At 53.7% G+C, this 27,973-nt stretch overlaps 2 protein-coding genes across 2 annotated transcripts in view; one reads left to right on the top strand and one right to left on the bottom strand.

Moving 5' to 3' along the window:
• NECAB3 (N-terminal EF-hand calcium binding protein 3) overlaps nt 1-14,078 on the top strand; it is a gene marked incomplete at its 5' end in the record, with an annotated part of 28,086 nt that extends 14,008 nt beyond the window's left edge. Inside the window, 8 exons of the mRNA XM_082491188.1 lie at nt 7,986-8,122; nt 8,315-8,436; nt 8,731-8,810; nt 9,213-9,266; nt 9,907-10,019; nt 11,693-11,770; nt 12,081-12,172; nt 13,435-14,078. Of these exons, the coding sequence (XP_082347314.1) occupies nt 7,986-8,122; nt 8,315-8,436; nt 8,731-8,810; nt 9,213-9,266; nt 9,907-10,019; nt 11,693-11,770; nt 12,081-12,172; nt 13,435-13,463 (705 nt within the window). The 3' untranslated portion in view covers nt 13,464-14,078. The remainder of the gene's footprint in view (nt 1-7,985; nt 8,123-8,314; nt 8,437-8,730; nt 8,811-9,212; nt 9,267-9,906; nt 10,020-11,692; nt 11,771-12,080; nt 12,173-13,434) is intronic.
• A 1,674-nt stretch (nt 14,079-15,752) lies between these two features.
• CBFA2T2 (CBFA2/RUNX1 partner transcriptional co-repressor 2) overlaps nt 15,753-27,973 on the bottom strand; it is a 67,047-nt gene continuing 54,826 nt past the window's right edge. The window contains exons 4-11 of the mRNA XM_082491073.1: nt 27,176-27,265; nt 26,411-26,592; nt 25,512-25,765; nt 24,697-24,801; nt 23,435-23,659; nt 21,396-21,464; nt 20,835-21,025; nt 15,753-18,698 (exon numbers count right to left, since the gene is read on the bottom strand). Coding sequence (XP_082347199.1) covers nt 18,408-18,698; nt 20,835-21,025; nt 21,396-21,464; nt 23,435-23,659; nt 24,697-24,801; nt 25,512-25,765; nt 26,411-26,592; nt 27,176-27,265 — 1,407 coding nt within the window. The 3' untranslated portion in view covers nt 15,753-18,407. The remainder of the gene's footprint in view (nt 18,699-20,834; nt 21,026-21,395; nt 21,465-23,434; nt 23,660-24,696; nt 24,802-25,511; nt 25,766-26,410; nt 26,593-27,175; nt 27,266-27,973) is intronic.

A 27,973-nucleotide genomic window follows, 5' to 3' on the forward strand; every position in this document is an offset into this window, starting at 1 on the left:
ATTTGCAGGGTCCTGTCTGGGGACAGTTTCTGGGAGCATCGCTGATAATGTGTGTGTTGTGTCTCTGAGCCAAAGCAAGGTCTTTTCCACAAAGCAGTGTAGTGTGAAATGGGAACTCTGGGGTCGAGCCTGCTTCGAACTGACCCTAGCAACTTCTGCTCAGCAAAGCCTGTGCTCACAGTGACAAAAACTGTCTGCTGGAGAGGGGGCAGGAGCCACTGCAGCAGGAGGGATGCTTTGGGAAACAGCAATGCACTTGGGAGAAGGTAGGAAATGGTGAAATTCATTGACTCTCAGCCTTGCGCCGAGTTCATTCCTGTAGTGAATGCTCTCCCTCTCCCTGCAGCTTGTGCTGATGGGAGGCAGATTGGAGGCTGCTAATTAGAGCAAGCAGCCTCCTGCTTTGTGAGCCCCCCTGCCTCTGCATTGGAGAGCAGAGGTCTGCAGTGCACAGCACTGCAGGCTAAATACAGCTGCGAAAGAGCGGTGGCCAGTACTGGAAGGAACCCTTCTTGGGGACCAGCAGTCCCCTTCGTATCTGAAATGGATTAAATGGTTTAGCTGTGTGCTTGGGGTTAATGCTGTTTTACAGCTATGGGAAGAGCTAGCCCTTTTGTTCCCTTTGATGTGGTGGTTCGATGCTTGGTAAGAAGCAGATGAAGGACATCATCCACGTGCACACCGTCCACTGACTTATTGACAGGCAGAGAAGCAAAGAGGGACTGGTCCTGCTGTCAGCTCTGCAGAGTCATCAAAGTGGTGTTTGTGCCTCTAGTGTCAGTCATGATCTTGCCCTCTCTTTCAGTTTTCCTCTGGCCAGTTCCAGCCTCAGAAGCATCTCCCTGTACGTTGGGAAATTCCATGCCAGGAGAGGGAATCACTTGAAAAAAGCATTTTCTCTTTGGTTCAGCTGCCTAGCCCCCTTTACAGTTTGTAAATGGAAGTCCAGAGGGAGAGAATGAATCCTCTTCAAAGAGCTCTGCTTTATTTCAGTTCTTTTCTGTTTTGGTTGTTTTTTGGGGGGGTAATGAATTTGTGTATTCATGTATTTCTCCAAAGGACAGCGCAGGTACCCTCTGCTTCACAGTATTGGCATGAGGCATTCATTCACTTAATAGTTTCTGGTGCCACAGGTGTTCCCTGGAAAAGAGAAACAGGTTTTCCCTGTTGAAAAAGATTTTTGTGGACTCGCTTTCCCACCACTTTCTGGATCTGCCCGGGGCCAAGGCAGCCTGATGTTCACAGTGCTGCTCTCGCCCAGAGGAGGTCTGCACTGATCCAGGTGCTCTGATCCCAGCCCTGAGTTCCTGGGTGCCCCAATGCAGATACTGACCCTCCTGGGGAGCACCTCCCTGTGCTTCCCTGGTCTTCTGGGCTCTGAGCTGGGGAGAAGGCAGGAGAGGGCAATACTCCAACCCTGTGATCAGGGCTTTTGCAGAGCTGTGGGAAATCTGCCACTGTTAGAGGCTGGCAGAGATGATAAATGCCGCATTCTTACCTGCTGTGACCTGAATGTATTCCCACATTTATATTTCCATAATGGGACTCGATCTTGGGTTATTATGGGATTAGTGGGTTTATTAGGTTGGATTTTAGCCAAAGCTCACACCTCTCTGAGCCAGGGGAGGAGGCAGAGAACAGAGATTTCCCATATTACGTGTCTGTCCCTCATTTCTGTTGATTCAAACACCTCTAATGCCACCAGGGCTGAGGGCTGAGAGTTTGGCAGAGAGACAACCCTTCTGGAAGAGCTGAATTAAACTTCATCCTGGGGAGCTGCTTTTGCTGGAGGTGCAGCCATGCTGTGCGCTGAGCAAATTGGAAGAGGTCTGCCTGCTCCGCAGCCCTCACCGTAACGCTCTGCTTCCAGAGCAGGGCTGTGGAGTCAACAGGTGTTGAAGGATCTTCAGTCCCTGCCCTTTTTCCTCCAGACTGTATTTAAGAGAGCTTCATGTGACTCCCGAGGAGACAGTGGTACCCGGACTAGCTAGAAGAAGAAGGGGATCTCTGACTTGAGCTGGGTCTCACCAGTTGGACCACTACATCTCTTGGTAAGGGCATGGTCCATCTCTGGTAGTTCTTACTTTGCCTGCCACAGGCATGCTCACCCCTGCATCCTCCAGGTACTTACCTGCAGCTGTAAATAGGCTCGTGTAAATATGAGCCCACTTTACAAGAAGGAAAATAGACAGAGAGCATGGGCTGCTTTGTTAGTATAAAAAAAGCAGAGCCTGGGAGATGTGCTTGGCTTGTTCAGACCATGCCAGGGCAGTGAGGTACAGGGAGGAGAGAGGGAAACCAAAACTCAGAAGGTATATGCTGTGGCTCTGTGTTTGGGAGCTGTGGTTTGAAGCAGTACTGCTGAAAGCCTTTTTTGATATCGAGGATTCCCACCTCTGTGTGTGTTGTCACGGTCGCTGCAGGCCAGGTTACCCGGCGTGGATCAATGGTGTGTCTCAGCGGCTGTCTCCTTGCTGGCAGGCTCCTCGATAACACTGCCTGTCGTGCACGTTGTTGACTGCAGGATAAACACTGTGATAAAGCATAGGAAACGTGAGCTGGGTTCATCCATCTCACTCTGTAAGTGACTGCAATTACTGGAGGAAATAGTGTATGTGTGGGCAGCAAACCTGCTTGTGGTTTTTGTTACAGATCCACAGGTTGGCAGGAGGAAACCAAATCATTAGGTGTTCCTATGCTCCCATCCTTCCTCACTGGGTTGGTAAAACATGGTAAGGAAAAGCTGTCTTTTCAAGAAAAGTGTTTTTTCTCCAAATTCTGTCATTCCTACTTCCATTTGTAAAATATAACTTGATAGCTATGCTGCAGTATACTAATTACAGCTTATCTTGTGCCTAAACTTCGCATTTGCAATATAACAGCATCAGAGTAAGAAGTAAGCTGTGGAAATACCTTGGGAAACGGACTGATGTTTCTCACGGGGGACCTATACACTAAAATCTTTCCATTCTCCAGTTTGCAGACACTGCAAACTAGCCCAATAAATACCTCTCCAAGTCAGGCGCTCATATTTCTTCTTTGGCAGAAATAATGTGATCACCTATTCCATTCTGTCCCAAGCTTAACTGTCATCATAAGAAACTAATAAAACCTCTCAAAAGCATAATTATGGCAGCTCTTGGCAACTTTGGGATTTTCATCTGGGTCAATGGAGCTGAAATACCAGTACATGACCAAAAAGCCTTGTCTCGTGCTTGCTGAGTTATTTCCTCCATGACTCCTTTCCAAGAGTCTTTGCTATGAGCAGAAAATGCTGTGCTGAGTGAGACAGAACATGTTTTTTATTGAGCCTCTATTTATAGAGGGGTTTGAACTGTGTGGTGCAACACCTGATGAGGGTTTTGCTTGTTTGCCCCAAATTGAGCAGTGCAGAGGGGGCTGGGCAGCTGAACTGAAGGGAAGGTGCATTTTTTAATTAACTCCCTCTGTTGGCATAAAATTTTCCAAGTCGATGCAGAAGGGTGAAACAGCATTTGGGGCTCTCTTGAGAGATGGTTTTTTCCATCCTTCTCTTCGATGTGTTCCCCTGGGCGTGTTTGACGAGGCGAGAGACAGGAGGCAGCTGGCTCGTCATGTGCAATGCTCGCCTAAAATACTGACATGTCCATGTGGGATCCTGCTTTGCCCTTGTAAGGTGGGCTGGGGCATGCTGGGACCAGGAGGAGGGGGAGCCTTCTGCATGGTGAGCTTCAGAGCTGAGTCTCCTCCGAGCGTGGCATGCCCTGGGCTGGTAGTTGAGTTTTGGGGGGGTGGCATCTCAGGCTGGTGCCTGTGCCTGCATGTTTGGAGTGTAAGGACTGTGCTGGGGCAAACTGCGGGGCTCAGGGCAGGCTGAAAGTGCCCCCTGCAGCCGTGACACGATGTCTGCAGGAGCAGCTGCCTGCTCCTGCAATAAAACTCCATCCAGCGACATCATCCACAGAGGAGAGCAGGATTAGGCCATCCTCAGGATGAAGGTTGAGAGGATGGGGAGTGCTGGGAGACTGGCTTGACGCCGGGGCTTCTCCTGGCACTTGGCCCTTTAAAGGAGAGTGATGCAGTTGGGGAGAAGCATCCGGCCCCCGTGCAAGGGGAAGCATCCATATGCCAAGGCCGTGGGGGCCGCAGCTGGCCCCAGTGAGGGCTGGGGAGGATGCAGCAGAGATGGCAGTGCGCATCGTCAAGCAGGTCCGCGCAGCTGTGGAGGCTGTTCGCCGTGGGAAGTGCCCTCTGTGCAGAAAGAGAGGTGACACCGTTTGGATTTGGACCAACTCCCGAAATGAAAACCGACTGTGCCCAGCCATGCGGTGGATGAATAATGTATCCTTTCTGCTGCACCCCAATGGGGGCTCAGTCAATTGGTATTCTTCACCTTTCTCAGGCTTGTCCTGGGGAGGTTTGAGTGTTGTTTCTTCTCCTGTAAGCAGGGGATGTGTGTCTGGGCTGGCAAGCACAGAGGAGCGGCACTGGTGGGGTATCTTTGTGCCCTTGGGAGTGAGGAGGTGAAGGAGCGGGCAGAGGGAGCGGCAGAGTCCCTTCCTGGGGTCCCCAGCCCTGTGCTCTCCGTCTTCTGCGGCCATGGGGGAGAAAGGCTTGTGGATGCAGGTGGGATGTTCGACTGGGGAAAGCCTGGAAATGCAGAGCTGGAGCTCAGCTTCCCACATCCGCATCGGCTTTGCTGCCATTCTCTTCCTCTGGCAGAAAAACAAGATTCATTTTCAAGCATGGATGAAGACCCATCGGCAATGTGGTGGCTGGGCAGAAGGCTCTGCTTGCCCAGGTGGTGGGGGGCTGTGAGGAGTGGCCGTGGCTGTCATTTGCCCACTCCAGCATGAGCCCGGAGCAGTGCTTTGGTAGATGAACATTCTCTCCACTTAGTTTCTCCTCCTGGCCAGCTGCAGCCACTCCAGCAGCCCTAGGCAAACACAGCTCTGAGACTGGGCTGGTGACTTGGCTGTGGTACAGAGGAACCAGAAAACGATGTGGGGCTCAAGACCTTCCCCGCTGCGCCCCCTCAACCAATTTTTGGCACCAGCATCAGAAGGGTTATGTCCATGTGCTTTTGTGGAGAGCTGCTGCAATTCAAGATCCTCGGTTCTCCCATGTGTTGGAGAGAAATGCAGTAGGAATTGGAAATATTTGACCTGAATAATGTGGTAGCATTGCTGGACTCTATTTTGGACTTGAAAGAGGGAGTTCATGGTGCTTGGGGGAGCGAAGGCAGCCTGGCTCCTGGGCTGTGCCGCAGTCTTGGGTGCACATGAAGGCACCATGGGGAAGGCAGAAATGTCTCTGGTCCAGTCTGTCTCCTCATCTTGTCGAGGAAAAGGGTTGACCTCTCCTGGTGGATGCTCCTGTGGAGCAACCAGCCCTCCTGCATGATGTGGAGACTCCTTCCTTGACCTCCCACCGCCAGTCCTGTCTGTCTTAATGCTCATAGTGATGTCCCGTGGTTTCTTTGTTCCCTGAGGAGCTGGGCATGGGGGCTGGCCGTAGGGAAAAAGAGTCTGCTGTGACAGCTGGGCTGGGCTTCCCAGCTGCTTCCTCCTTGCAACCTCTCATCCTTTTCTAATCATCTGCTAAGCTAAGTCAGTTCACTAAAGCAGCAGTGAAGGCAGGTGAGCGCTTTTCTGCCCGTTCAGCGAGCTGAACCGGCTCCCTGAAGCACCAACTGACCTTTATTCCAGAATTGCAAAGAGCGAGCTCAGTTCCCTGGCTTTCACTAGCTCATACTACCCAGTGCTGAGCTGCTTCGGTGCCAAGATCAGAAATCACCTCCCATAGTAAAGCTCCTGCAGTGCAGGCACCTTCTCCTCCCCAGGTACTTCCTCCCACCCCTTGTGGCTCCCTGCAGACCTCGGGGGTCCTGCTGTGCTGACTGCTGGAAGGAGCTTTTGTGCCTTCTGGAACAGCCCCCTTCCCTGTGCCAGCAGCTGCAGGCAGTGCATTCAAAAAGGACAGCTTTGCTGCAGTGCTCTGGATGTGCATGGCCTCCAGCCTGGAACGTCAGGGCTGGGCTGTAGACCAGCTGTACCCAAACAGTCGGCATGGCCTGAATTCACAGCATGAGCCACGGTTGTGTTGCTGGTCTGATCGGACACACGCTTATTGGAGTGATGCTGGATGGGCACTGAAATAACCTGGAGTGTAAATGAAAAGCAGTTTACTTCTTCTGGAGCATTTGAATCAACTTTGCACACCTGCAGTGGTGCAGACTGCACCCTCAGTCGCCACAGCTGATGCAGCTCTGCCTAGAGCAGGCAAGAAGAGGTGGCTCCATGGGTATTCCATGCCATCCGAGTCCTCAATAATGCTATGCTTGAGTGGGTAAGTCCTGGGTGCTGCCATGTTTTCAGTGGTAGTGTGTTGCCACTGGGTCTCCCGTGGCCTGCCTGCACTGCAGGGATGCAGCAATATGGTCTTTAGCACAAACTTGGGCTGCTTCTGGCCTGCAGAGCCTGCCCCGGTGAAGCTGCTGCCATTGTCTATGACAACTGTGGGCTTTGGCATGACTGGCATTCCTGAGGGATGCCAGGGAGGGAGGAAGAGCCTCACCCAGCAATAGAACGAGAGGAGTCTCACAGTGACAAACCAGGCACAGATACCTCCTCTGCAAGGGAGGCTGTGGCTCAGCCCCAGCGGAGGCCAACTGTGCCTGCCCCAGAAGTGTCTATCTCTGGGTATGTGCCTCAGCCTTTCTTCCTGTCTCCTTGCTCCCTAGCTGACCATCCCTCCTTGGGTACCTTGTCTCCATCCCTGGGGGCCTGGAGATTTTCCCCAGGCTCTTGGGATGTCTAACAGTGCAAGGACAAAACTCCAGGTGGTTTTAAGGAAGCAAGTGACAACTGGACAAGAAAGTAGAGGTTGGACCAGGCTTCAGGGAATGGTGCTGTCAGTGGAGCCCATAGCATGTGGAAAGGAGTCATGTTTTGGGCTGCAGCTGTTCATTGTACCCAGATTTTTGTCTGAGAGGATCTCTGGTCACAGCTGGCAAAGGAAGGAATTTGGGGTGCCTGTGTGTGTGTCCAGGTACTTCCCGGCTCTCTGCTTCTCGGACATGCTCCTGGGGCATGGTGTGCATCCTGACCCGCTGTTTGGGTGCCCTCCAGGCTGGCTTGTGTTCTTGCCAGGATGCACGGTGACCCTTTCACTCTCCCTAGCACCTATTTGTGTGCCCCACTGGACCCGCCTTTATGTGCTCCCAACACTAATGCCCAATGGTGTGCATGTTGCACATCGGACCGGGGAGAAGGGTGGTGAGTAAAGGGCACACAGCCCCGTGTTCCTGCTGGACACCCCTCCAACACTGTAGGGCAGATGGGCTGGGGCTGGCAGGGGCTGTCACTCACACTTGGTGGGTGACATGGGGACAGGCTGTGGAGTGGCTCCAAGTGCAATCACACATCAGAAATTCAGGAGGGATCTTATCCCGTCAGAGCAGAGAGGTCTGGTGCTCTCTTCCCAGGGAGAGAGGGCATGAAACCAGTCCGCTGCTCTGCCCTGCCAGTGGTGGGGTGCTCTCTGGAAGGGGCTGCCTGTGCCTGGGGGGTAGCCGCAGGCTCACAGCCCCGCCAGCCTTGTCCCGAGAGCCCTGGTGCAAGCAAAGCAGTGTGTGAACTGTTGGGTGCAGCAATGGATGCTTTGCCTGCCCCAGAGCCCTCCTTGGAGCTGGGGACTAGTTCTGCAAGTGGCCTTTACCTTGCAGCTTGGGAGTGTCCATCTGTGGTCCTCCACAGCTCCCGGGGACTGTGGGTGCTGGGGCTGGGATGGAGGGGGTCGTGCTGTGCATTCCCTGTTGTGGCCTTACAGGTGTGCACCCAGAGGGTGCTTTTGTTCCAACAGTGTCATCATTCCTACAATAACTAAAAATTTGATTGGAATCCAGCCTGTTGGGTTTATTTAAGGGCCACCACCTTCCAGATGTGGCTCTGCTTTGCCAGCACAGTGCTGGAGGCATCTGACAGATCCTCTCCCCTTCCCCACAGAGGTACGAGACCTCCTCGAAGATGGAGCAGTTCCTGACCCGTTTCCTGCTGCGGGAAACCATGCACCAGCTGCAGTCCCTGCAGACCTCACTTGAATGTGCTGTTGACACCGTGGAGGAGCAGGCAGGACGGGAGAGGTAATGGGGTGGGGCATGCTGGTCCTTTCTCTCTCCCCACCACTGCTTGTGGGGGTTGCAGTATGGGGCAGGACTCATGGGTCCCCCTGGGATGGACATGTGGGAGCAGGATCTGCCCTTGCTAAGCGTGCTGTGAAGCTGACCCATACAGTGAATGACTTCAACCCCTCCTTCTGCATTTTACCCTTTCAGAAAGGACATAAAGAAATCTGAGACCTCGGTTGGCCTGAGGTCGGGGAGACGATGTGGGCGCAGAGGACAGAAGAACGTCTGTCTGTCTCCGACGGACCCCTATTCTGGGATGCTAACGACAGGTATCTGCAGCCTGGTCATCCCTCGGGTTGGTGTCTCTGCCCCACTGGATCCTGGAGAGGGTGTGGGAACAGCAGCAAGGGTCAGCGGGGGCTTGTCTGGAATGCAGCCTGGACCATCACACCCAGATGCCAGCAGGAGCCTCTGTGGGATGTTTTATTTTTTGAGCAGTGGGAAAAATTTCAGGAGAAAAATATTTTTTTTTTGGTTTAAATCAGAAGTTTAGAAGCTTTTTGTGGTTTTCTGAGTCTCAAGCCAACTTTTTCGGTGACATCTCTCTGCCCTTCACTCTGCAGGCATTTGTGTTGAAGACAACAGCCAATGGATGGCACAGATCAATAGGCTCCAGCAGCTCATCGAGAAGCTGGAGTGCAAGGTGCGTGGCAGAGGGGAGGAGGGCTGGGGGCTGCCCCACACCTCGGCACTGGCCAGGTTGGTCCTGGTATTCGTTACAGAGCTGCACCCATTCACCAGGCCTAGACTTGCAAAGCTGCTCATCCCCAGCTGTCTCCAAAGTCCCCCTTCTCCCTTCAGCTCTGCTGACCCTCCCCTAGCTTCTCCGTGGTCCGTACTGATCTGACAAGTCAGTCCGGACCCACCGAACCCCACAGATATGCACGTCGCATCCCTGTTCTCCCCCAGGTACCCAAAGGAACGTCCCCAGAGAAGTACCCATCTGTCACGCTGAGCTGGGCTGGGTTGTGGGTTACTGCCACATTTTTATCTTGTTGCAAAGTTCTCCCAATAACAATGATTTTTCCTGTGGTGTTAAATGCAGAGCCCACGCCTGGAGCCACTGAAGGAGGAAACGATGTGCAAAGGAAAAGATGCAGTAAGTCCCTGTCCTGTTCCTTGTTGTTTGCAGGTAACCCCGTAGTGTGGACAGATCCCTTCTCTTGCACACATGTGTGTGCTCGCACAGCCCCTGTGCCCTAAGACTGGAGCCACCCGGGTGAGGTGCTGGCTTTGGTGTGGTGGGGGGTCCGCTGCCCGGTGATGCAGCAGGAGGGGAGTCAGAATGGGACCATCCACAGGGCAAATGCAGCTCTGTCAGGTCCATGAAAGCCCCGGGCAGTGTCCACAGCCAGCCCAGAGGAATGCAACACTCTGCTTGTGAGTGCCCAAATCCCCCAGGTTTGCTCTGAGTGCCCGCACCATGCAGAGCCCCCATGGAGGGGTCCCAAGGCCCCTTTCTGCTGGGGGAAGGACACAGGGAACTGCAGCAGCCCCAAAGCAGGACCCTGCCACCACGGGATGGAGTATCTCCTGTTGGTGCAGTCCTTATTGTAAAGGCAACTTGCCCAGGTAGGATGAAGCCACTTTGGTGGTGGTGTCCCCAGCATTGTGGTGCCAGCACCTTCTTGCGGCTTCCCCTGTGGTGCTGTGCTTGTTTGACACTGCCTTGTACTGCAGCAGGGAGGGCAGGAGGGGCAGATTAGTCCCTGATGCCGCTCTCTGCTGTCCCTTCACAGCACATCCTGGTGGCAAAGAGGCAGATCTCAGTGGCGACAAGCGGCATTGATGAGTTTCGCCAGGCGTTCAGGTCCTACACGGAGGTCACCGCCGGGCAGAGCAGCTGCCTGCAGTAAGTGTGTCAGGCAGTGGGGTTGTTTGTGGTGTGACTTACCCAGAAATGAGCTTTTAACATGGCACCCTTGGGGGACAAAAGGGTTTTTTGTGGAGTATTTTGCGTGCTGGTCCGTGCAAGTGTGGGCTCAGCACACAGAGGTTTGGCCTTTCAGAGGGGATGAGATAGTGTCACAGCTGCAGCAGTGTCTCTGCCTGCAGCCCTATTGCAGGTACTCCCAGCAAGAACCACTTGTCAGTGTCTGGCAAGGAGGGGGGTGGGTTTTATGCTGTCAGGAATGGCTGTGGTGCGCACATGTAAGCGAGTGCATGCATTCCTCCAGCACTGAAGGACTTGAAAGTAACAGGGGAAAAGTCAAGGGGAGAGTTCATGCCGGAGCATTGCTTCATGCGAAGTGTGTGTAGTGCTGGTGGGAAGCATCCATGAACACCTGAAGCTAACCCCAGTGTGAGACCAAGGCTCTGCCCCCCGGCACCGCTCCAGGGCTCCAAACAGAGCTGAGGATGGAGCCCAGGTCTGACTCCAATGATGTGCCACTGCCAGTGTGCCCCTGGAGATTGCACAGCTGCTCTGTGAGAGGTGCTTTCCTTCTCCCCCGGGAGATTTCAGGCCGCTTTCAGTGGGAAATGGTCGTGCTGTTGCCATTTAAAGTGTCATTTTTAGCTCTTCAGCACAAAATTGTGTTTTCAGTCCAAACAAAAGGAATATACTTGTTTTGACACGTGTGGCAGAGAGAATGGTATTTTTTTCTTTGGAATTGATGGGCTTTTCTGTCAGGAGAACTGTTAGTGTAGACAACTGGGCGTTGCATGGGCAGGCTCTCCAGGTGAGTGGAAAGCTGGAGCGAAGCCTGGGGAGCCTCCGCTGTCCTGGTTCATGCCAGGGAATTGCAAAGCGTGTTGTGGCCCCTGCACAGGGGGACGCAGCCCCTGAGCTGCTGGGTGACTTGCTTTGCTCTACCCCTGCCCAGGGCTTGGTCCCTTCCTGCAGCCCTTAGCAGCAGCTGGAGGAAACATTCATCCTCAGCTGGAATTAATGATGCTGCAGCCAAGTGCAGATGGTTCCCCCGGCCCTGTACCCTAAGCCTTGCTCTCTTACCTCCCTCTGTCTTCCCGTGGATGGGAGAAAGTCCCAGCCTGTTTCTCTGGCAAGAGGGAGCGTGGGAAGCATTGCCTGATGAAACAGCATCACTTTGGGGGGCAGCGAGATGCAGTTTTATGCTGTGATCTCAGCTTCTTGCACTCGTGCCTCAGTTTTGCTCCGTGTGAGGGGTATGGGGTGACACACACCTACTCCAGAGGGCTGGAAGGACGAGCTCCTTGTCAGGCTGTGTGCTGCAGTGCTAGGGATGTGCTAAGAAATACTTAATAAAACACTGAATATGGTGCTTTCTGGGAAGCAGCAAGGACCAGTTTAATCGCTGCAAAGCTCCTCTGCTGCCTGGCTGCAGGAGCTGTGAAGCATGAAAGATTTGGGTTTGGGATCCCCTGGAGCTGTGTGCTGGCCCCAGCAGCCACAAACTGTGGGTGCATCCAAACTGCTGTTTGAAAGTCTCATGGTGAGGCTCATGTGCAGACCAGTGCCCCTCACTCACAGACCTGGCGGGCCCGATGTGGCTGTGCTGTGCCAGCTTGCCAGGCCCCATCTCAGGGTCGTTCCTCTCCCCGCAGCGTGTCCGCCTGCAAGCTGACAGACGAGGCCTGCTTCATCCTTTACGAGTTCTGGCAGGACGTGACTTCGTGGAGAAGGTTGGAGTCTTTCCTTGTGCGGGGCTGGGTGCGGATGCTCCGGGCGGGAGGGCTGAAAGGGGACCCCACTGCTCCCCCTCCTCGTGCAGCCCGTCCTGCTGCAGAGGCTGCTCAGCCCAGTGTGTCCCTGGGGCTGTTTGCAGTGTTTTGCACCCCGATAAGGGATGTGGGGCAGGAGTGGATGTCCTGTGCCTGGTGGTGTAAAAGCAGCCCCGTTCCCCCCCATGCATGGGTGGGGGTCCCAGCACTCCTGCAACCGTGAGGCACACACAACCCCTGCGCCCTCCTGACCCTGCACGCTGTTTTGCAGCCACTTGCAGTCCAGCTGCAGCAAGACTTTCCAGCGGTCCATCATCAGCTTGCTGGAGTCCCCGGAACTGCTGACCACCATGCTCTTCCCAGGTGAGGGGGGCTGTGGGGCCAACCTGGGGGGCTGCGGGACCCCCACAGTCCCACGCTGCTGCTCTGGGTGTTCTGCAGAGAGCGGGAGCAGTGTAGGGAACAGGTGCCCTTGACTCCTTCCAGAGGAGAAAATTGGTTTGGGAGTTACCTAAATTGTGTTTTTTTCAAAGCAGAGGGAGACCTGTTTCCCCCGGCAGGTTTGGCTGTGTGTGCTGGCAGCGCTGCGGAGCCTCTCCCCTGCCTGGGGGATGCTCTGCAGCTGGGACAGCCGAGCAGCGGGGGGCACTTCCCGGGCAGCAGCTCTGCTGAGCCCGTTCTTGAATATACCCAATGTCTCATTTTACCTCACCTGAGCCCTCTCTCCAAAACTGGCCCTCCTGGGTCAGGCCCAGTGGCTGCCGTCCAGTTTCATTATATGGCTCTGCGGTGCTGAGGTGGAATTGCAGAATCCCAGACTGGTAGGGGTTGGAACTCCCCCAGTCCCACCCCCCGCCAGAGCAGGGGCACCTCCAGCAGTGGCACAGGACACGTCCAGGCGGGTTTGGGATGACTCCAGAGTGGGAGACTCCCCCCTTCTCTGGGCAGCTGTGCCAGTGCTCTGCCGCCCGCACAGGAGAGAAGTCCCTCCTCAGGTTGAGGTGGAACTTCCTATGGTCACGTTTGTGCCCGTTCCCTCTTGTCCTGTCACTGGGCACCACTGGAAAATGACTGTTCCCACCCCCCTGGCACCCCCCCCTTGAAGGATATATAAGCATTGATAAGATCCCCCTCAGTGTTCTTTTCTCCAGACTAAAAAGCCCCAATTCCCTCAGCCTTTCCTCAAAAGAAAGGCAGGGGAGACACCAGCTCAGAGAAAACATACATTCTCCATGGTATCTATAGAAATCTGACCAAGACCTGATGAACTGGGAGAGTTTGGTCATGGGTAAGACCAAATTAAGCCCGAGTTTACTATTACTTTTAGGTCTTGCATAAAATAACATGGAACATGGATCTATTTGGACTAAATCCTATGCCACCAGTGCTCCTGCTGACCTGCTGCTCCCACTGACCACGTTCTCGGTGCTCCCCTGCAGCGGTCACCGCCATGCCATGGCCGAGCTCCCCAGCCCGGGCCAGTGGGTGCTTCAGAGCCAGGTTCCAGGGACCAGTGGGAAAGGCTCAGCTGCCCCCAGGCAGGGCCGGATCCCCCATCTCTGCCACCCCTACCCGTGTTTAATGCAGACTGCGTGTCTCTGACCCTTTCCCCTCTCTCTCCGCAGCCTCGTGGTGGATCATGAACAACAACTGACCCCGGGCAGCCGCTTCCAGGATGCCATCAGCATGCGGAAGGATGGGGAGCCCTTGGCACAGCCATCACCTTCCCTCGCGTTCGTCACCTTCCTGTCCCTTATCCCTCTCCTGTGGTCCAGCGGCAGTGTTTTACCTTTTTGCTCTGTTCATGTTAATTTATTTATTCCGTCCACCAGGACAATCTCTGTGCTGCCCACAAGGGAGCCGGGCACCCCCAGCAGCACTCTTGGGAGCTGTGTTTGGGGGTGCTTTGGGGGAGCACTGGGCTGGTGGCTGCATCCCAACAGCCCTCAGCCCTTCTCACACCCTGGCTCCTCTTCCTCCCCATACTCTTCTTCCTCCCGGCTCTGAGGACAGGCCAAGGCTCCAGAGGGGGCCAGGAGGGGCTGGGGGACATGGCTCTGCCCAGGGGTGGTATCCCTGCGCCCAGCCCACTAGAGCCATCCAGGGAGCCGGGCCACCTCCTATGGATTGTGAATCGTATTTTATAGAAAACAAAGATAATGAAGTATTTCTGGCAAGGTGTGCCCAGACCTGGCCACAGCCATTGCCATGGCTTTGAGACTGGAGTTGTGCTCCCCCAGCTGTGCCCATGGCTCTGCACGTCCCCTCAATAAACCACTGCGCACCTTCCGGGGAAGGCGAGCGTGGCTAATAGCTCTGTTGCTTCATGCTGTGGCTCAGTTAACATAAACCAGAGCGGGCACCTGGTTCAGTGCTGCCAGAAAGAGCTTGTAGCTGGATTAATAGTGACAGGGGCTCAGTCGGCGGGGGGGGAGGGGGGCATGAGAAGAGTGGGGAAGCACCTAGTGGCTGGAGCAGAGCAAAGCCCACCTGGGTTGGGGGTTGCACTCCGGGTTTCATTGCGGTGCTGCAGAAGCACATCCTCAGCTGAGCTGGTGTAGAATGCGCTGGTGTGACCAGCACGGAGCAAGTGCTACCAAGGGCGAGCAAAGCTGGGCAGGGAATGCCTTCAGGCAAGTGCGTCCTGGCAGAGAAAAATAGCACTGTCTGCGCACCCCTGCCTGTTCCCACTGCCTGCCAGGGTTCGCCTGGCTCGCCGCGGGTGCCCGCACCCCCAACCCTCACTCCCCTGGGTACCTGTGCCCCCTCCAACCTCTTTTCTCACTCACCATGGGTGCTGCTCCCAGAAATATTAATTTGACTTGTTTATTCCCCAGTCTGTGGGTGCAGTAATTAAAATACAGTTAATCTGCGGCTGAAGGGGCAGTGGGTACAGCTCCATCCTGGGGACACTGCACACAAACTGTGCTGGACATGTCTGGCACCGTGTCACCCCCATCCCATCCCGGTACTGTGGGGCCACGGGGGGGGTGGAGGGGGCCTGGGATTGGGGTGCTTGCATTGCCCCAGCAGGAGCTTCCCAGGGGCTGGCTGGGTTCGGGGTGCAGGGAGGGGGACGTGGCTGATGCTGGGAGTGATCTGCAGTGATGGCATCAGGAAAACTTGGGGGATGGGGCTGGGGGGAACAACAGCCAGCAGTGCTGGCTCAGATGGGCCCCCTCAAACCCCATCCCACAGCAGGCTCAGGCACCCAGACAGCAAACACACCCCCCTCCCAGGGATGGGGTGAGCACAGAGCCTGACCCAGCGTCCACGTGGCACCCATCCTCCCAGCGCCCAATTACTTACCTAATTATTGATCAGTGCTAATTTCTCGGTCAAAGCCACAATTTCCCACGATCGGAGGTGACTCAGGGAGCTGCCAGACCAGGGGCCATGTCCCACCCCACGAGCCCCAGACCCAAGATGGCACTCAGGGCAGGCACGGATAGCACAGCTGCAGCAGGCACCAGCTTTGGCTTCAGGATTCCTCAGCTGCTGGCACAGCTGGCTGCAAGGGACACCAGCAGCCTCCCCTGAGCCCCGCTTCGTTTGGCCCCCAATTTTGGATTTTTTTTAACCACTGGCATTAGTGTTTGCAGCAGCCTGGAGCCTGAAATCCTCAGATTAGGCAAAGGTGTGCCCAGTGGGCATCCTCCAGGGGACGGGGCGGGGGACACAGGGCTGACACTGCAATCCTACTGCAACAGCACCTTGCGGGCTCTTCAGTGCTCTAATTTAAAAAAAAAAAAAAAAAAAGAAAAGCTCAGAAAAGATCATTTTTAAACATCGATCAAACAAATCCCCAGAGGACCTGCAGCAGCAGCACTGCTGCAGGGGAGGCAGTTTTCATCCCCACAGCTCCCCTGGCCGAGGCCACGGCGTGGCAGCGTTCCCACAGAAACCCCGACGCTCCTTCAGAGGGAGGAAGGGGGAGCTGTACGATGAATATAGTCCTTTTATTGACTACTTTTGAGTAGAACAAACTAAATACATCTGTAACAGTTTGGGTTCCTTTATACAGTACATTAAATAAGTTATGCACAGGAATGAAGTAACAAATTTCTATTACAGAATTCAATGTCAAAAAAAATAGAAACCTCAACCCAATGTCTTCCCATGTCCAAATTTCACATTTATCATTCCATGTTAAAAAAAAAAAAAAAAAGAAGCAATCATTCTAATCATGACTGTTAGTATTTCATTCATTTACACTGGGGTTAACTTTAATACACGGCCATCAAAGTTGCATGAGAATTATGGAAGACAATTTATTTACAAGCAATTTCTTCCAGCCCTGCCCTGCTCTTCTTTCCGCATCCGACCTCGGGGCAGTTGGCCACGGCTGACCCACAGTGTTAGGTCAGGACTGCACTGAGGATTGGGACATTGTGACCTGACGTTATTTACCTGAGGCTCCTCCGAATCTACACTGTGTCCCGTTACGGTAGGAAAGACCTTCAGCCCCCTGGGAGGGAAGTGGGGTGCCAGGGCAGCCCCCCAGCCTGATGCTCTCACAACACAGCATCCTCCTCCGCGCTACACACTCGGGCACAGCAAATCATCTTGAGCTTTGCTGCAGCGGCACAGATGGAGCCCCTTCCCACGACCTTTGTGATGGGGCTGCTGCAGTTTGGGGCTCACCCTGCCCCCTCCATCTCTCCTGGGGTCTCCACACTGGTGACACCTCCCCTGGGTTGCTGTGGCCTCGCTACTGCTGCAGGTCAGGGTGGCTCGAGTGCCACCCCCCATTCAGGGCTGCCTTCATCCCAGCGGCACCGTACTGACGAGCTCAGGTCCCCAGAGCCATGTCCATGCAAAGGGCTCTGCCGCAGCCAGGAGCCCTGGCACTGTCTCCTTGGGGACACTCCAACACCAGGCGACTTTGTGGCTTTTTTTTTTTTTTTGCATAATAGAACCTTGCAGGCACGGGAATCACCTGCACTATCCCACGACAGCAGCTTCCGAAACAGCTTTTCCTAAGGGACAAAGCTGGTTCAGCAGGTCGCTCGTTTATCCCCGGGCAGCCGGCAGCCAGCTACACACTGCAAACTCAATGAGGATTCATTACATCTCTATTATTTGCCTCCAATTGAAAAAGTGATCAAAAATAATTTGGGAATTACTCGCCTCATTGGGCTCCAGCACAGGAACAGTCACGCAAACACGGCTTTGCTGAATAGATGGTTTTCTGGGGCCCGTTTGTGTGCAGCGTGGGAAATCGGTGCGGCTACCCAGAGGGGACGTGCCTGTCCCTCCCCCGGGCTGCGCCTCCGGCCACCTCCATGAAGCACCCGAGAGGAGCCCTGCTGTGCCCTGCAACAGCCCTTCTGAGGGGCGGTGTCGCTGACGGGGTTTGCGCTGCCCTGAATCCCTCCATCCACGCCGCAGCAGGGACTCTCCGAGCGATGGATCTCCCCAGGCTGACCACGGCATCCCTGCGGGACCTCACTCTCTGAGCCTGCCTTTTCAGGACGGTCTCTGAAGGCCGGAGGAGGTGGTGGTGTCTGCGCATCCCTGGGCGCCTCCCGGCATCGGAGCAGCACCGCAGCAGCCCCGCCGGGGCTGGGGGTAAAAACCGACATAGGACATCGAGTCCTGCATTTATTTTAATAGTTTGGCCAATCCGCGTGAAGAGAACAGACTATAAATAACCCATCGCAATCGCGTGAGGATCTCTGTGGTTAAAAACAACGGCAGTAACTCTCAAACCAGCAACTTCCATGCAGCGAAGAAAAAAAAAAAATAATGCTTTCTGCATAGCAAAATAACAGTAAGGTGGAAAGGGCAATAACTGCCCGCAACCAATCCAATTTGCTCTGCACGCTTTCCCCCAGCGAAGGTCCCACCCAGGGTAATACGTAACTGTCCTGTCACAGAACGGGATTAAAACCAGACCATCCAGAAGCGACCATCCGTACTTCCCTGGTACTGACATTTGGGTTAGAGCAGCCGAATCCTCCCCTCCCTCTCTGCAATCATCAGCTGCCGACCCGCAGGCAGGAGAAGAGAAGCAGGTTCGGCTTTTGCCATTGCACTAGAGGACGAGATGCTCCTGCTGGGAAATCAGCTCTGGTCTGTTCACAACAACAACAACCGGTCAGCACGGCCATCTGAGACACCGCTGCCTGGGAGCAAGGGAAAAAAAAAATAGATGTGTATTATGGAAGAAAGGTAGCTGCAGGAACGGGTGGCGCAGACACCTCAGGAAAGGAGTCTGAGCACGTTTGACCCATGAGGATGGGACTCAGCATCTCCCGTGTGCACCGGCAGCGCTCTCCACCGAGTCCAGGTCCCCCCCGAGCAAGTGTTCAGCCTCCTCCAGGTCCCGAATGGTGCTCTGGTACCCGCCTGCAGAGACGGGCAGGCAGGCGCTGCGGGCAAGGCCAGCACCAGTTCTTCACGGGCCACAAAAGGAAAAAGGCAGAATGAGATGGCAAAGCCTGAGCGTCGTCGCTCTGAGGAGGCGGCGCGATGGGTCAAATGTCTCAAGTGATACAAGTTGCTGTGGTGGTTTGTTTTTTTTTTGTTTTGTTTTTTTTTCAGCTTAACCCCCCCCAGAGAAACTAATCAAATGGACTGAACCAAAACTTCCCTATTAGAGTCCGTTCGTTTCTATTGCTGTCACGGATGCCGGGGTGGAGGACCGGGAGGTGGTGGCCGAAGTCTTCTCGAGGGCCGGGCTGGGCACGCCGTCGAGGCTCTTGGCGGCGGCGGCTGCCGATCGGCCCGTGGGCAGAGCCAGCGGCTTGCTCTGGCCATGCAGGCCTTGGCCGCAGATTCGGTGGTGCCTCTCCCAGTCCTTGTGCTGGCAGAAGGAGCCGCAGTACCGGGCGATGTTGCAGCCGCTGCAGGTCTCGCTGGCTTTGCGACCACAGTTCCAGCAACTCTGCAAGACCAAAGACACCGCACTTTAAAACGGGTTTAGTTTCCAAGAGCTGCAGGACGGTGCTGACTCAAGAGCTCTGGAGGGCACTGTTCATCCCCCTCTGGCCCAGATTTACTAATATTAAAACGAGCAATCCATTAATGCCTGCTCTTTGCTGAGGGTACCAAGCCCTGCTCTGCCCAAAACCGCCTGCCAGACTGCACCGGTCACATCCTCTCCCCTAAGATCCACCCAAACGCATAGAGGAAACAGCAGGCAAAGACTAAAAAACACGCTGCAGATGCTGCTATTTGGTCTTTTTATTTCCTGTTTTAAGCAGCTCTATTTTGGTATCGCTCCCAGCCAAGTGCTCTCCGCAGGGATTACAGCGCGCTGCACAGGCACCATTTGCTTTGCACCCTGCCTAGCTGCACAAGAGGTCGGAGCAGGCTAATTTGGAAAAGAAAAAAAGCTCATTTGAAAGCTTCCCAGCCAGGTGGAAGCGCTGCCAGAGCCCAGGCTTCAATCTGGAAGCGGAGCTGGCCTCCGGGAGAGGCGTCAGCTGGTGGGCTCATGGCGTGCCACCGCTTCCTTCTGAGCGCGGGGGCACGGGGCCAGCGCCGGGAGCTGCGGCTGCAGCTGCTCCGAGGAGGGGAGCGGGCGGATTAGCTTTCCCCGCAGCTGGACTCGCGCGTTAGCAATCGCGTACTGGGGAGGACGAGTTCAGCTGCGGAAAAGCAGCCTCCGCCGGAGCCCGCCCCCCTCCAATCCTGCCCAACACCGCACCTTTCGCTCACCACCGCTTTTGCGACCGCAAGGAAAAAGCTGTCGGAGGAGGAAAGCAGGGTGGTGGGAGATGCTGGCCTGCATCGTACGGCCCTGTTGTGGGGAAGGGCAGCGAGATTCCCTGCTCCCAGGGTCTGCACCGGAGCCACCAGCTCCCAGTGATGATTTACGGGCTGGAACTGAAGCGCCAAAGCGAGCTAGTCTGGAACGAGCTGCTCCAGAGCCAGTGCGGGTCCTCAGTCTCCCAAGAGCAGCAGGACTCGTGACCGAAAAAAAACCCCAACCGAAGCCTGCGGTAACTCTTGGAAAACTGGGTCACTGCTTTACAGCTGTTTATACTTCAAGTGGTGTTTTTAAACTGTATTTCAAAGGTTACACGGTGTGCCAGAATATGTGACAGCTTGTCAACATGTCCTTTAGAGAAGAGCTCTGGGTGCTGGGGAGATGGGGCTCGCGCTGGCGGGGGGATGCTCAGCTGCTCCCCAGGTCCTGCACTGCTCCCCGGGATGGCCGGAGGAGGAGGACACTCCTCCGGTATTCCCCTATGGAGAAATCATCGCTTGTCTCATTTCTTCCATGGCTTCCTGAGCAGTTCCACCCACTCCCATCATGTGTTTACTGACTGGTGCATTTGTCCTTCAGTGATTTAATCAGGAAATAGTATAGACAAACTTTTCTAATACCACCTAATATTTACACGGTTCCTGCCACGCGCAGGGACCCCGGGACCAGACCTTCCCGAGCCCTGGGCAGCAGGGTGAACCGAAACCCCGCAGGAGGAGGGAACGGACTGGCTGCCCGCACAGTCCCAGCGGACGTTAACTCCGCATTCCCATTGGATTTTTGCTTGGCCGAAATAAAACCTCTGCTCTTGCATTTTGTGTGGAGAAATTAAAACAAGAAGCAAACCACATGTGGATGGCATGCGGTGGCACCGGAATTAGCTGTGCAATTCTCCATGCCTAGTCTGGCTGAGATCTCCAAAGCTTAACGAAGCGAGATTCCAGCTAAGCAACACTGAAGGCAATCAATGACTGAAGGAGTAGAAAGAAATTCTCTGAGACACCCCCATTCAGCAGGTGCTGCTGGCTATGACGAACTAAGCGTCATCCCTTCTTTTTCAATGTGCAAATGTCTCATTAGGTGTTACAAGGCTCAGTAAGTTAATTAGGCTGATTCCCCTACCAGCAAAATCAAAAGCAAAAGCTTTTCTTTAGGGTATCAATGCATCCTTTTAGTTACTGATTGGAGAGAGACTTTTAAAAGGGAAAAGGGACAGGGGACCTGCAGGCTCCGAGTCACCGCTGTGCAGGACCTGGACACTTGTGAGTCTTTGGAAGTCCCTTCCTAGGATGTCCCCTGGCACCTTACCTCTGTAGACTCCTCCTGTTCATTTATCACTAAGAAAGCATCCTCAGTGGCCTGGCGCTTGGCATCCGCGATGGTCTGCTCCATCCGAGCCCTCTCGGAGGCAATCATCTCAAACGCCTTCTGCTCAGCCTCCGCCACCGCTTTCTGCACCTCCGACATGGCCTGGCGCTTCACCTCATTCACGGCTTCTTCTGGAAGAAAAAAAGCAGCTTCACCCACCTGCCCGAGGAGCGGGGCGAGACTCTGAGAGATAACAGAGAGGTCAGGACACGGCGGCGGGGACATCCACGGGCAGGGGGGGACAAAGGGACACGGTCAGGAGCAGCATCACGACCGCTCCTGGGAGTGGTGGGGCCAAGCTCGGCCCCTCGCTGGCACTGGACAGAAGGAGCAGAGCCCTTCGGAAAACCCACACTGGGGGCATCGGTAGCCAGATGTGCACATCTTGGGGCTTTCCTGCAGCTGGGCTTCTCCAGTTTCCACTGAGCAAATCTGCAGCATCTGTGTTTACCTCAACCGATCCGGCAGAATCGCTCACCGAGGTTACGAGCAAACACTTACCAGCTTTTTTCCATATCTCTTCAGTGACGTAGCCCGTTCCTGACCTGCTGCTGAACTCCCGCAACGAATCTGCTGGAATAAGGGACACAGGGAAAGGTTGGCAAAGCCTCATCGCACCCGACTGCTGCCTCAGTGCCCAGTGGTACCTCGGCACATCGTGGGGCAGGGTAGAATTAACCAGCTAAAACTCAAAGCAGAGGATTCCTACAGTTAAAGCCATTCATCAAACACTCAGATGATAAATTACAACATTTAATTAGTGCCTTGCATAATTTATGACACTGTGTAACCCATTTCCATCTCCTGGTACTCTATAACAACAGGCAATGCTTATAAATATATGCCATCAAACATCTGCACTGCCCAGCGACTTTGAGCATCAATCTATATGTCCAGAAGTTTACATTAAAGGCAGCACTTCCCGCTCCCAGGGGCAATTCAAAGGCTTGAACTGATGGCCAAACCGTCCTGCAAGACCTCTTATGGTGAGAGGTACATTCCCCAGCACCCACAAGCCTGCGAAGAGCCTACGTGACCTACGCGACAGATGGGGACGGTCACACAAGGACCTAAACACAGACTGCAGTCACACAGGGAAGCTTTGCAGAAGGCTCGTCCTGCATTCTCTCTGCCTCCCTTATTTTAAGACTTCACAGTAACCTTCTGAAGGGTCAAAACAAACACTCATTCGATGTCAAAGGCCGGTGGGAGAACAGAAGCACCCCGGGGAGGCGGTGAGGTTATTTAAGCCTGCGGCACACCTGGGAATGCTTCTTGATGGTTAACTGCACCTTCTCGCAACAGCGGTGGAGCTTGAAAAATCAGCCCTGGGTTCCACGAGGGGAGAAAGAATCAACAACGTTCCCAATTTATAAAACCAAATAATTAAATTATATCACCTTTAACACGGGCTTGTTTGTATATTAGTCACGATATACTTAAATATAGAAGAGCTCAAAGCTGGCTGGGCTCCTCAGGTCGCCACGTACGCCCGGCCACCCCGCGGGCTCACCGCACGCTGCCCTCCCTCGCGGCTGCGACCGCTTGGTTTCCAAGAAACTCAGATTGATATATTCTATTTTAGTTTCTCCTGCCTGTGTACTTGTTATTGTTTTCCTAGGAAATACTAATTCTCGCAGTCTGGGAACTATCAAAACTTGTTCAATTGCAGCTAAATCCGGGCTGGGCTCTAATTCGGATGGTTCTTTTTGACATGCAGGAGGGTTAACTCTTTATTTTGTATGCAAAAAAGTTGAACGTATATAAAATTGAAAGTTTTAGTTTGACGTTTATTATTGTTAGAAAACATCCATCTTCATTACTGAATGATCAGGGTTTTTTTTTGTTTGTTTGTTTGTTGCTTTTTTTTTTTTTTTTCCCCCCCAACATTTGATTTGCAGTAAATTTGTTTGGATGGAAATCAGAATTACATCCAAATGCATAAAATCAGCATTTCCAATTTGTTTATTGTAAATGGTCAAAACCTATACAGACTAGAGGGGAAAAACAGTCGGCTTTAATAAAATTGAGTTGACTCATGATACAAAAATAGAGTTAATAACTCAGGTAGTCGCTCTTACACTTACAGCAGTCTTCAGTATTTTTAGAATCAGTAGACCTTGACATTTAAAATCCTTTAGGCAAGACAGCCTGCAAGAGGAAGAGGGGTGGAACCAACCATCTTCTCCTGCCTTTTCATCCCCGACAGTTTCTCAGCTTTGAATGGACTTGACTGAGTTTGGGCAGCCAGCACAGCTCAGTGACGAGGAAGATGCTCTTCTCCTGGCACCAGCAGAAGGTGCTGCTGCTGCCCAAAGGTGCCTTCAGACCGCAGCAAACGCTGCTTCCAGGAGCTCAGCCAGCTCCTGTCCGATGACTTGTCTCTCTTCAAAGCTTTCAGACCAGCAACGCACTGCTTAAGTATTCCATTTATATTATCATTTGAATATACTATCACCGCTTTATGCCTAATATAGCTTTGTCCTAATTAGACACCTACTTTACAAGGTCCTGGCACAGCACGCCCACCCCTCGCTTACCGCTGCCGATGGAGTCGGAGCTGCTGGGGCTGTGCTGCCTGGAGATGAGCTCGCCGCCCGCCTTCCGCGGCTCAGCCGTCTCGCTGCATCGCCTCTTCCAGTAGTTGAGCTCTTCCCGATCGGCCTCCTGACAGCGCCGCAGCACGGCCATGGAACGCCGGGTCTTCTCCACCATCTCCATGATGCAGTTCAGTGCCTGCAGAGAGGAACGCGTTTTCAGTCTTGCTGACCGCTCGTGAGGTCATCTCCCAAATTTCTCATTGGAGGTACCACAGAGACCATGCCAGGAAGATGAAACACGAGGTCATTTCACAGGAACAGGCTCTGAGCACAGTATTTCGGATGATGCAGTATTCAGAGAGGTGGGTAAGATTGGGTCCATACCCACATGGGCGATGCTGAGCAGCACCACCCAAGAAGGTGATCACACCTGCACCATGGGGCTTTGGTCACCACAGGAGGTTTAGGGCCATGCTTCTAAAGGTGGTGGTGAAAAAAACCCCACTTCTCTTTGGGAACAGGTTGTCCACGCAAGGGCTGCCTGTGCTCCTGGTGCCAGTTTTCCACAGCCACATCCCAATTCACGAAACCTATGGGGCCTCTACTCCCCTCGCCCCTAACCATCAGCTTTAGAGCATAAGCAAGCATGGGGTCCCACTGCATTTGTGATCAGAGTTGAATTTCAGTCCCATGTCTTGGGGGGGGATCACTCCAGCGAAGTGCTTGGATAAACAGCCTTGCTCAGAGGGGAAAAAAACCCACAAGACTGCAGAAAGTCTGCCAGGAGTACCAAATCTTGCTGTTGGTACCTAGTTGAGGCCCAAAAAAGGCTGGCAGCCCAGGAAAAAATAAAATTCTTTAAAAAATAATGATGTGTTTACTTATTCTGTAAGCTTCACATCCTTGCTGTACATAGCATATCTGCACGCTTGTCAGTCCAGTGCTGCAGAAAAGACCCGTGCAGAGACAAGGTTGGGTTTGGTTGCTCAGCCAGACAGGGCAGCACATGGCCGTGGTCTGCAAGAGAAGCTCCCCAGCTGCAGACTTTTCATCCAGAGTGACTTTGGCTTCCACTGACCGTGGGCAGAGAAAACCTGGCAGGAAAGTGCTACTGCTCCTATCTGCCCTCCCCACCACCCAGCTTCTTGTGGTGGCTTGTTCTTCTACAAGCCACTAGGAAAGTCTGGATATGGCATCAACAAGAAAATAACGAATTGAAGCAGGTGGAGCACTGGGTTGCTGCGTCCCACAGAGCTTCCCACACCTCCTGCCATTCCTTACGTGATCAAGATGCTTCCACTCATCAGCCCACTCTCTCTCCGTTAAGCGGTGGTCCACCAGCTCGTCCTGGTATCCTCCATTCAAACCTGCAACAAACCACAGTGAGAAGAGTGATTAGGTGGACTGACTGCTTTCAGTGCTAGAGAGGGAAGGTGGCCCCAAAACAATAATAAAAAGCTGTATTTCCAGCAACGTATAGCTGGGATTTTAAAACATATCTCAAGGAAGTGGCTCTACAGGGACAATTCCACACTGGTGCTTTTATCCTTGTCTGTGTCACTGTCTCAGAAGTTCTACAATCCACTCCCAGGCCTGGATCTGACCTGCCTGGGGAGCTGGCTCCCTTATTATACACCCACAGGAGCTCAGAGCTTGTGATTCAGGCTGCCCTGGTGGAAACGCAGCGTGCACTTCCCACACGGTCCCCAGGGAAGAAATGGGGCGAGAGGCCAGGCTCTGCTCTCCTGCTTTAGTGATCTTGGAAAGGTTCATTTCTATTTCCCTGCCCTTCACTCTTGCCTGCTGGGTTGGCCATACTCAACACACCGAGTCCTTCCTCCTCATCCTCGGTGGCTCCAGCCTTTATATGTATACAGGAAAATACAAACTCTCAATTTTCCCATTTTTAACCTCCCATGGTCAGTTGTTTTCTCCGAATTCCCTGCAAAAACTCTGCTGAGGACGTGCCCAGCATTACGCAGCTTTGGGTGCCAGTGGCCAAGCAGGCACCAACACCAAAACTCAACCGCTGGACATTCACAGCTCCTACAACTAAAAGCCCTGCGGGCTGTCTCACCAAGACTGCCGTGCCTGTCCCGAATCTCTCTGTGCTCCAACATCTTGCTGGGGTCCCTGTAGAGGTGGGAAGTCGCGATATCTTCCAAGGTATAGTGCTGGAGGGGTGGTGGCGTGGGGTGGAACTGCCCTCCGGGGTTCATCAGGGGGATTGTCAGGGCAGGGCTGTGCCGAGGCGCGGGGCTGATGGTGCACACCCTCTTGGCCGGAGGCTCCGTCGGCAATGGTTCCCTCTCAAAGCTGTTGTCTTCCCTTCTGCAACCACACCGGCAGAGAGAGGTATTCATTAGCACTGCATAGACATACTCGGAAAGGGGAAGATGCAGATTTCGAAGCAGCAGAGTTCGGGCAGTGATGATTTTACCAGGGGGTAAAAGCAGGGAGCTAAACCAAACATGCTCAACTTGTGAGCAAATCCGCAAAATGACCCTGTCAAAGAAAAAGTTCAAGATGCCCCTGCGTTGTGATTCATCTTTCTGAGCATGACCAAATTAAAATTTCACAGTTTTTATAAACTGGAGGCATGCTCCACATAATTACGTAACAACTTTTAACTTGGAAGAAAAAGTGGTGAAAATGAACCGCATCCTTCCCAGCCCTGAGAGTGCCTCCACTCACTGCCCGGGGAGGTGGGGAGCCGCTCAGCTCTCCAGCTCAGGCTTTTCCATGCCACCTAAGAAGTCCCTCTGGGACAGAACCTGCCTGGAAAGAGGATCCCAACCTGAACTCACAGCGCAGGGGGAGCAATCATCAGTGTCTTATTAACAGCCAGAATAGTCATTGAGAGTGGTAAGATCCTACAGTTTAGCCCCGGATGCTGCTTCGAGCTTTGACAGCAGCAAAGTTGAAACAAAAGTCACGACTTCAAGAACTTAGCAGAGCAACGTAAGATGGTTTTACCTGTCTGGACTGTGTCTCTTCCCATTCCCGTTCACCTCGATGAGCAGCTCGGAGGAGTCAGCGGGGGATGTGGTGTTTGTGTTCAGCAGGATGTGCTCGTGCTGCGCCAGGTACTGGGAGGGCGTCTGCTTGGCAGCCCGGGCGCAGTGCAGCAGCTCTCTCTGCAGCAGCGGGAGGTTGGCCTGGAAAACAAGCGTGAGTCTGGTTTACGCAGGCTGCGGGCAGGCGTTTCCAGCTGTTTGCAGAAGGTTTGCTCTACATATAATCCCTCAGAGCAGTAACACCTAGAGCCTGCGGCCCCCGCTCAGGATCCTCCAGCTCCCAGTGTCCGCACTGTCAGATTTACATGGATTTTCTCAAGAGCTGAGGATGACCTGACATGGGTGCACCCAAAACCCAAGCGTCGCGGGAAGCGCTCCGTGCTTCCAGCATCTAACCACCCCAGACAGGGTCCGTATGCCAACACTTCAAATATTCTAGATCTGAACATTTGCAAATTAGATTATAGGATCAGAAGCTGCCGAATGGAGCTTGGTTTGTCTCCTTTATCCCTAACATACAAACAGACATATGTGCCACTCACTGTAACGTTAGCTTTCCGCAAGCCAGTCCCACATGGCCACCGCTATGGTCTGCGCAGTCTGTCTTGGACTTCAACAAAATCGCCGTGGTGCTCGAAACAAGAGCTTTCCCAGCAATGATGTGCTGCCAAGAGGCACAGACCAGCACACGAAGCGTCAGCAAACCCCACCAGCTCCCTCTCACCTTCAGAAAGGGGATCACAAACGGCCGGAGGGGAAAGTTCGTCGCCTCTTGCAGCTTGCAGTGAAATTCCTCGATCGTCACCGTTGAGTTCTGGGAAAAGAAATTAAGAAATGAAATGACAATTTGTTCTTATTTTTAGACATGTGGGAAACAGCTCCAAATGAACAGAACTGGAAGGGAGACTGCATCTGCCACTACAGGACTGACAATGTTTGCATTGGATCCCGCCTAACGCAGCCAAAAAGACTCAAGCCAATGGAGTAGAAATGCAGCACCAGGCGAGGGGTGAAGGCTGCGTGCAGCCAGGCGCTGCCCAGCCTAGCATCCTCCCAGCTCTGGGGCTGGGAGGCAGGGACCAGCTTCGGGAGGCAGCAGGATCTGGCCAGCATCTCCTGCACCCCGGCCAGGCAGCCTGGGGCAGGCTGCGAGGAGCCAGACAGCGATTCCAGCTGCTCAGAGCTGCACGTCTTCCTCTCCTCCTTCCTCCCTTTCAGCTCATCTCATCTAACCCATCCACCATCCACAAAGTCACCACCAGCCCGCTGCTTGCCCCACTAGCATGGTCCTCCCCTGGCTCAACCTTGCATCCCTTGCGGCCATTTATGCCGGGTGCTCCCCAGGACAAGCAGCATTTGATAACTTGCACGTACAAAGTTCAGCCCTGCAGCAATTACCTCAATCGGTGGTGAGAATGACAGCCAGAGGAACCTGGAGAGCTCATTCTTTCTAAGATGAGCTAAGACACTGCCCTACACCCATGGGAATATATACGCTGTTCTTCTTCAGCAGCATTTTGCA

Source organism: Vanellus vanellus, assembly GCF_965231255.1.
Source record: "Vanellus vanellus genome assembly, chromosome: 15".
NCBI lineage: Eukaryota > Metazoa > Chordata > Aves > Charadriiformes > Charadriidae > Vanellus > Vanellus vanellus.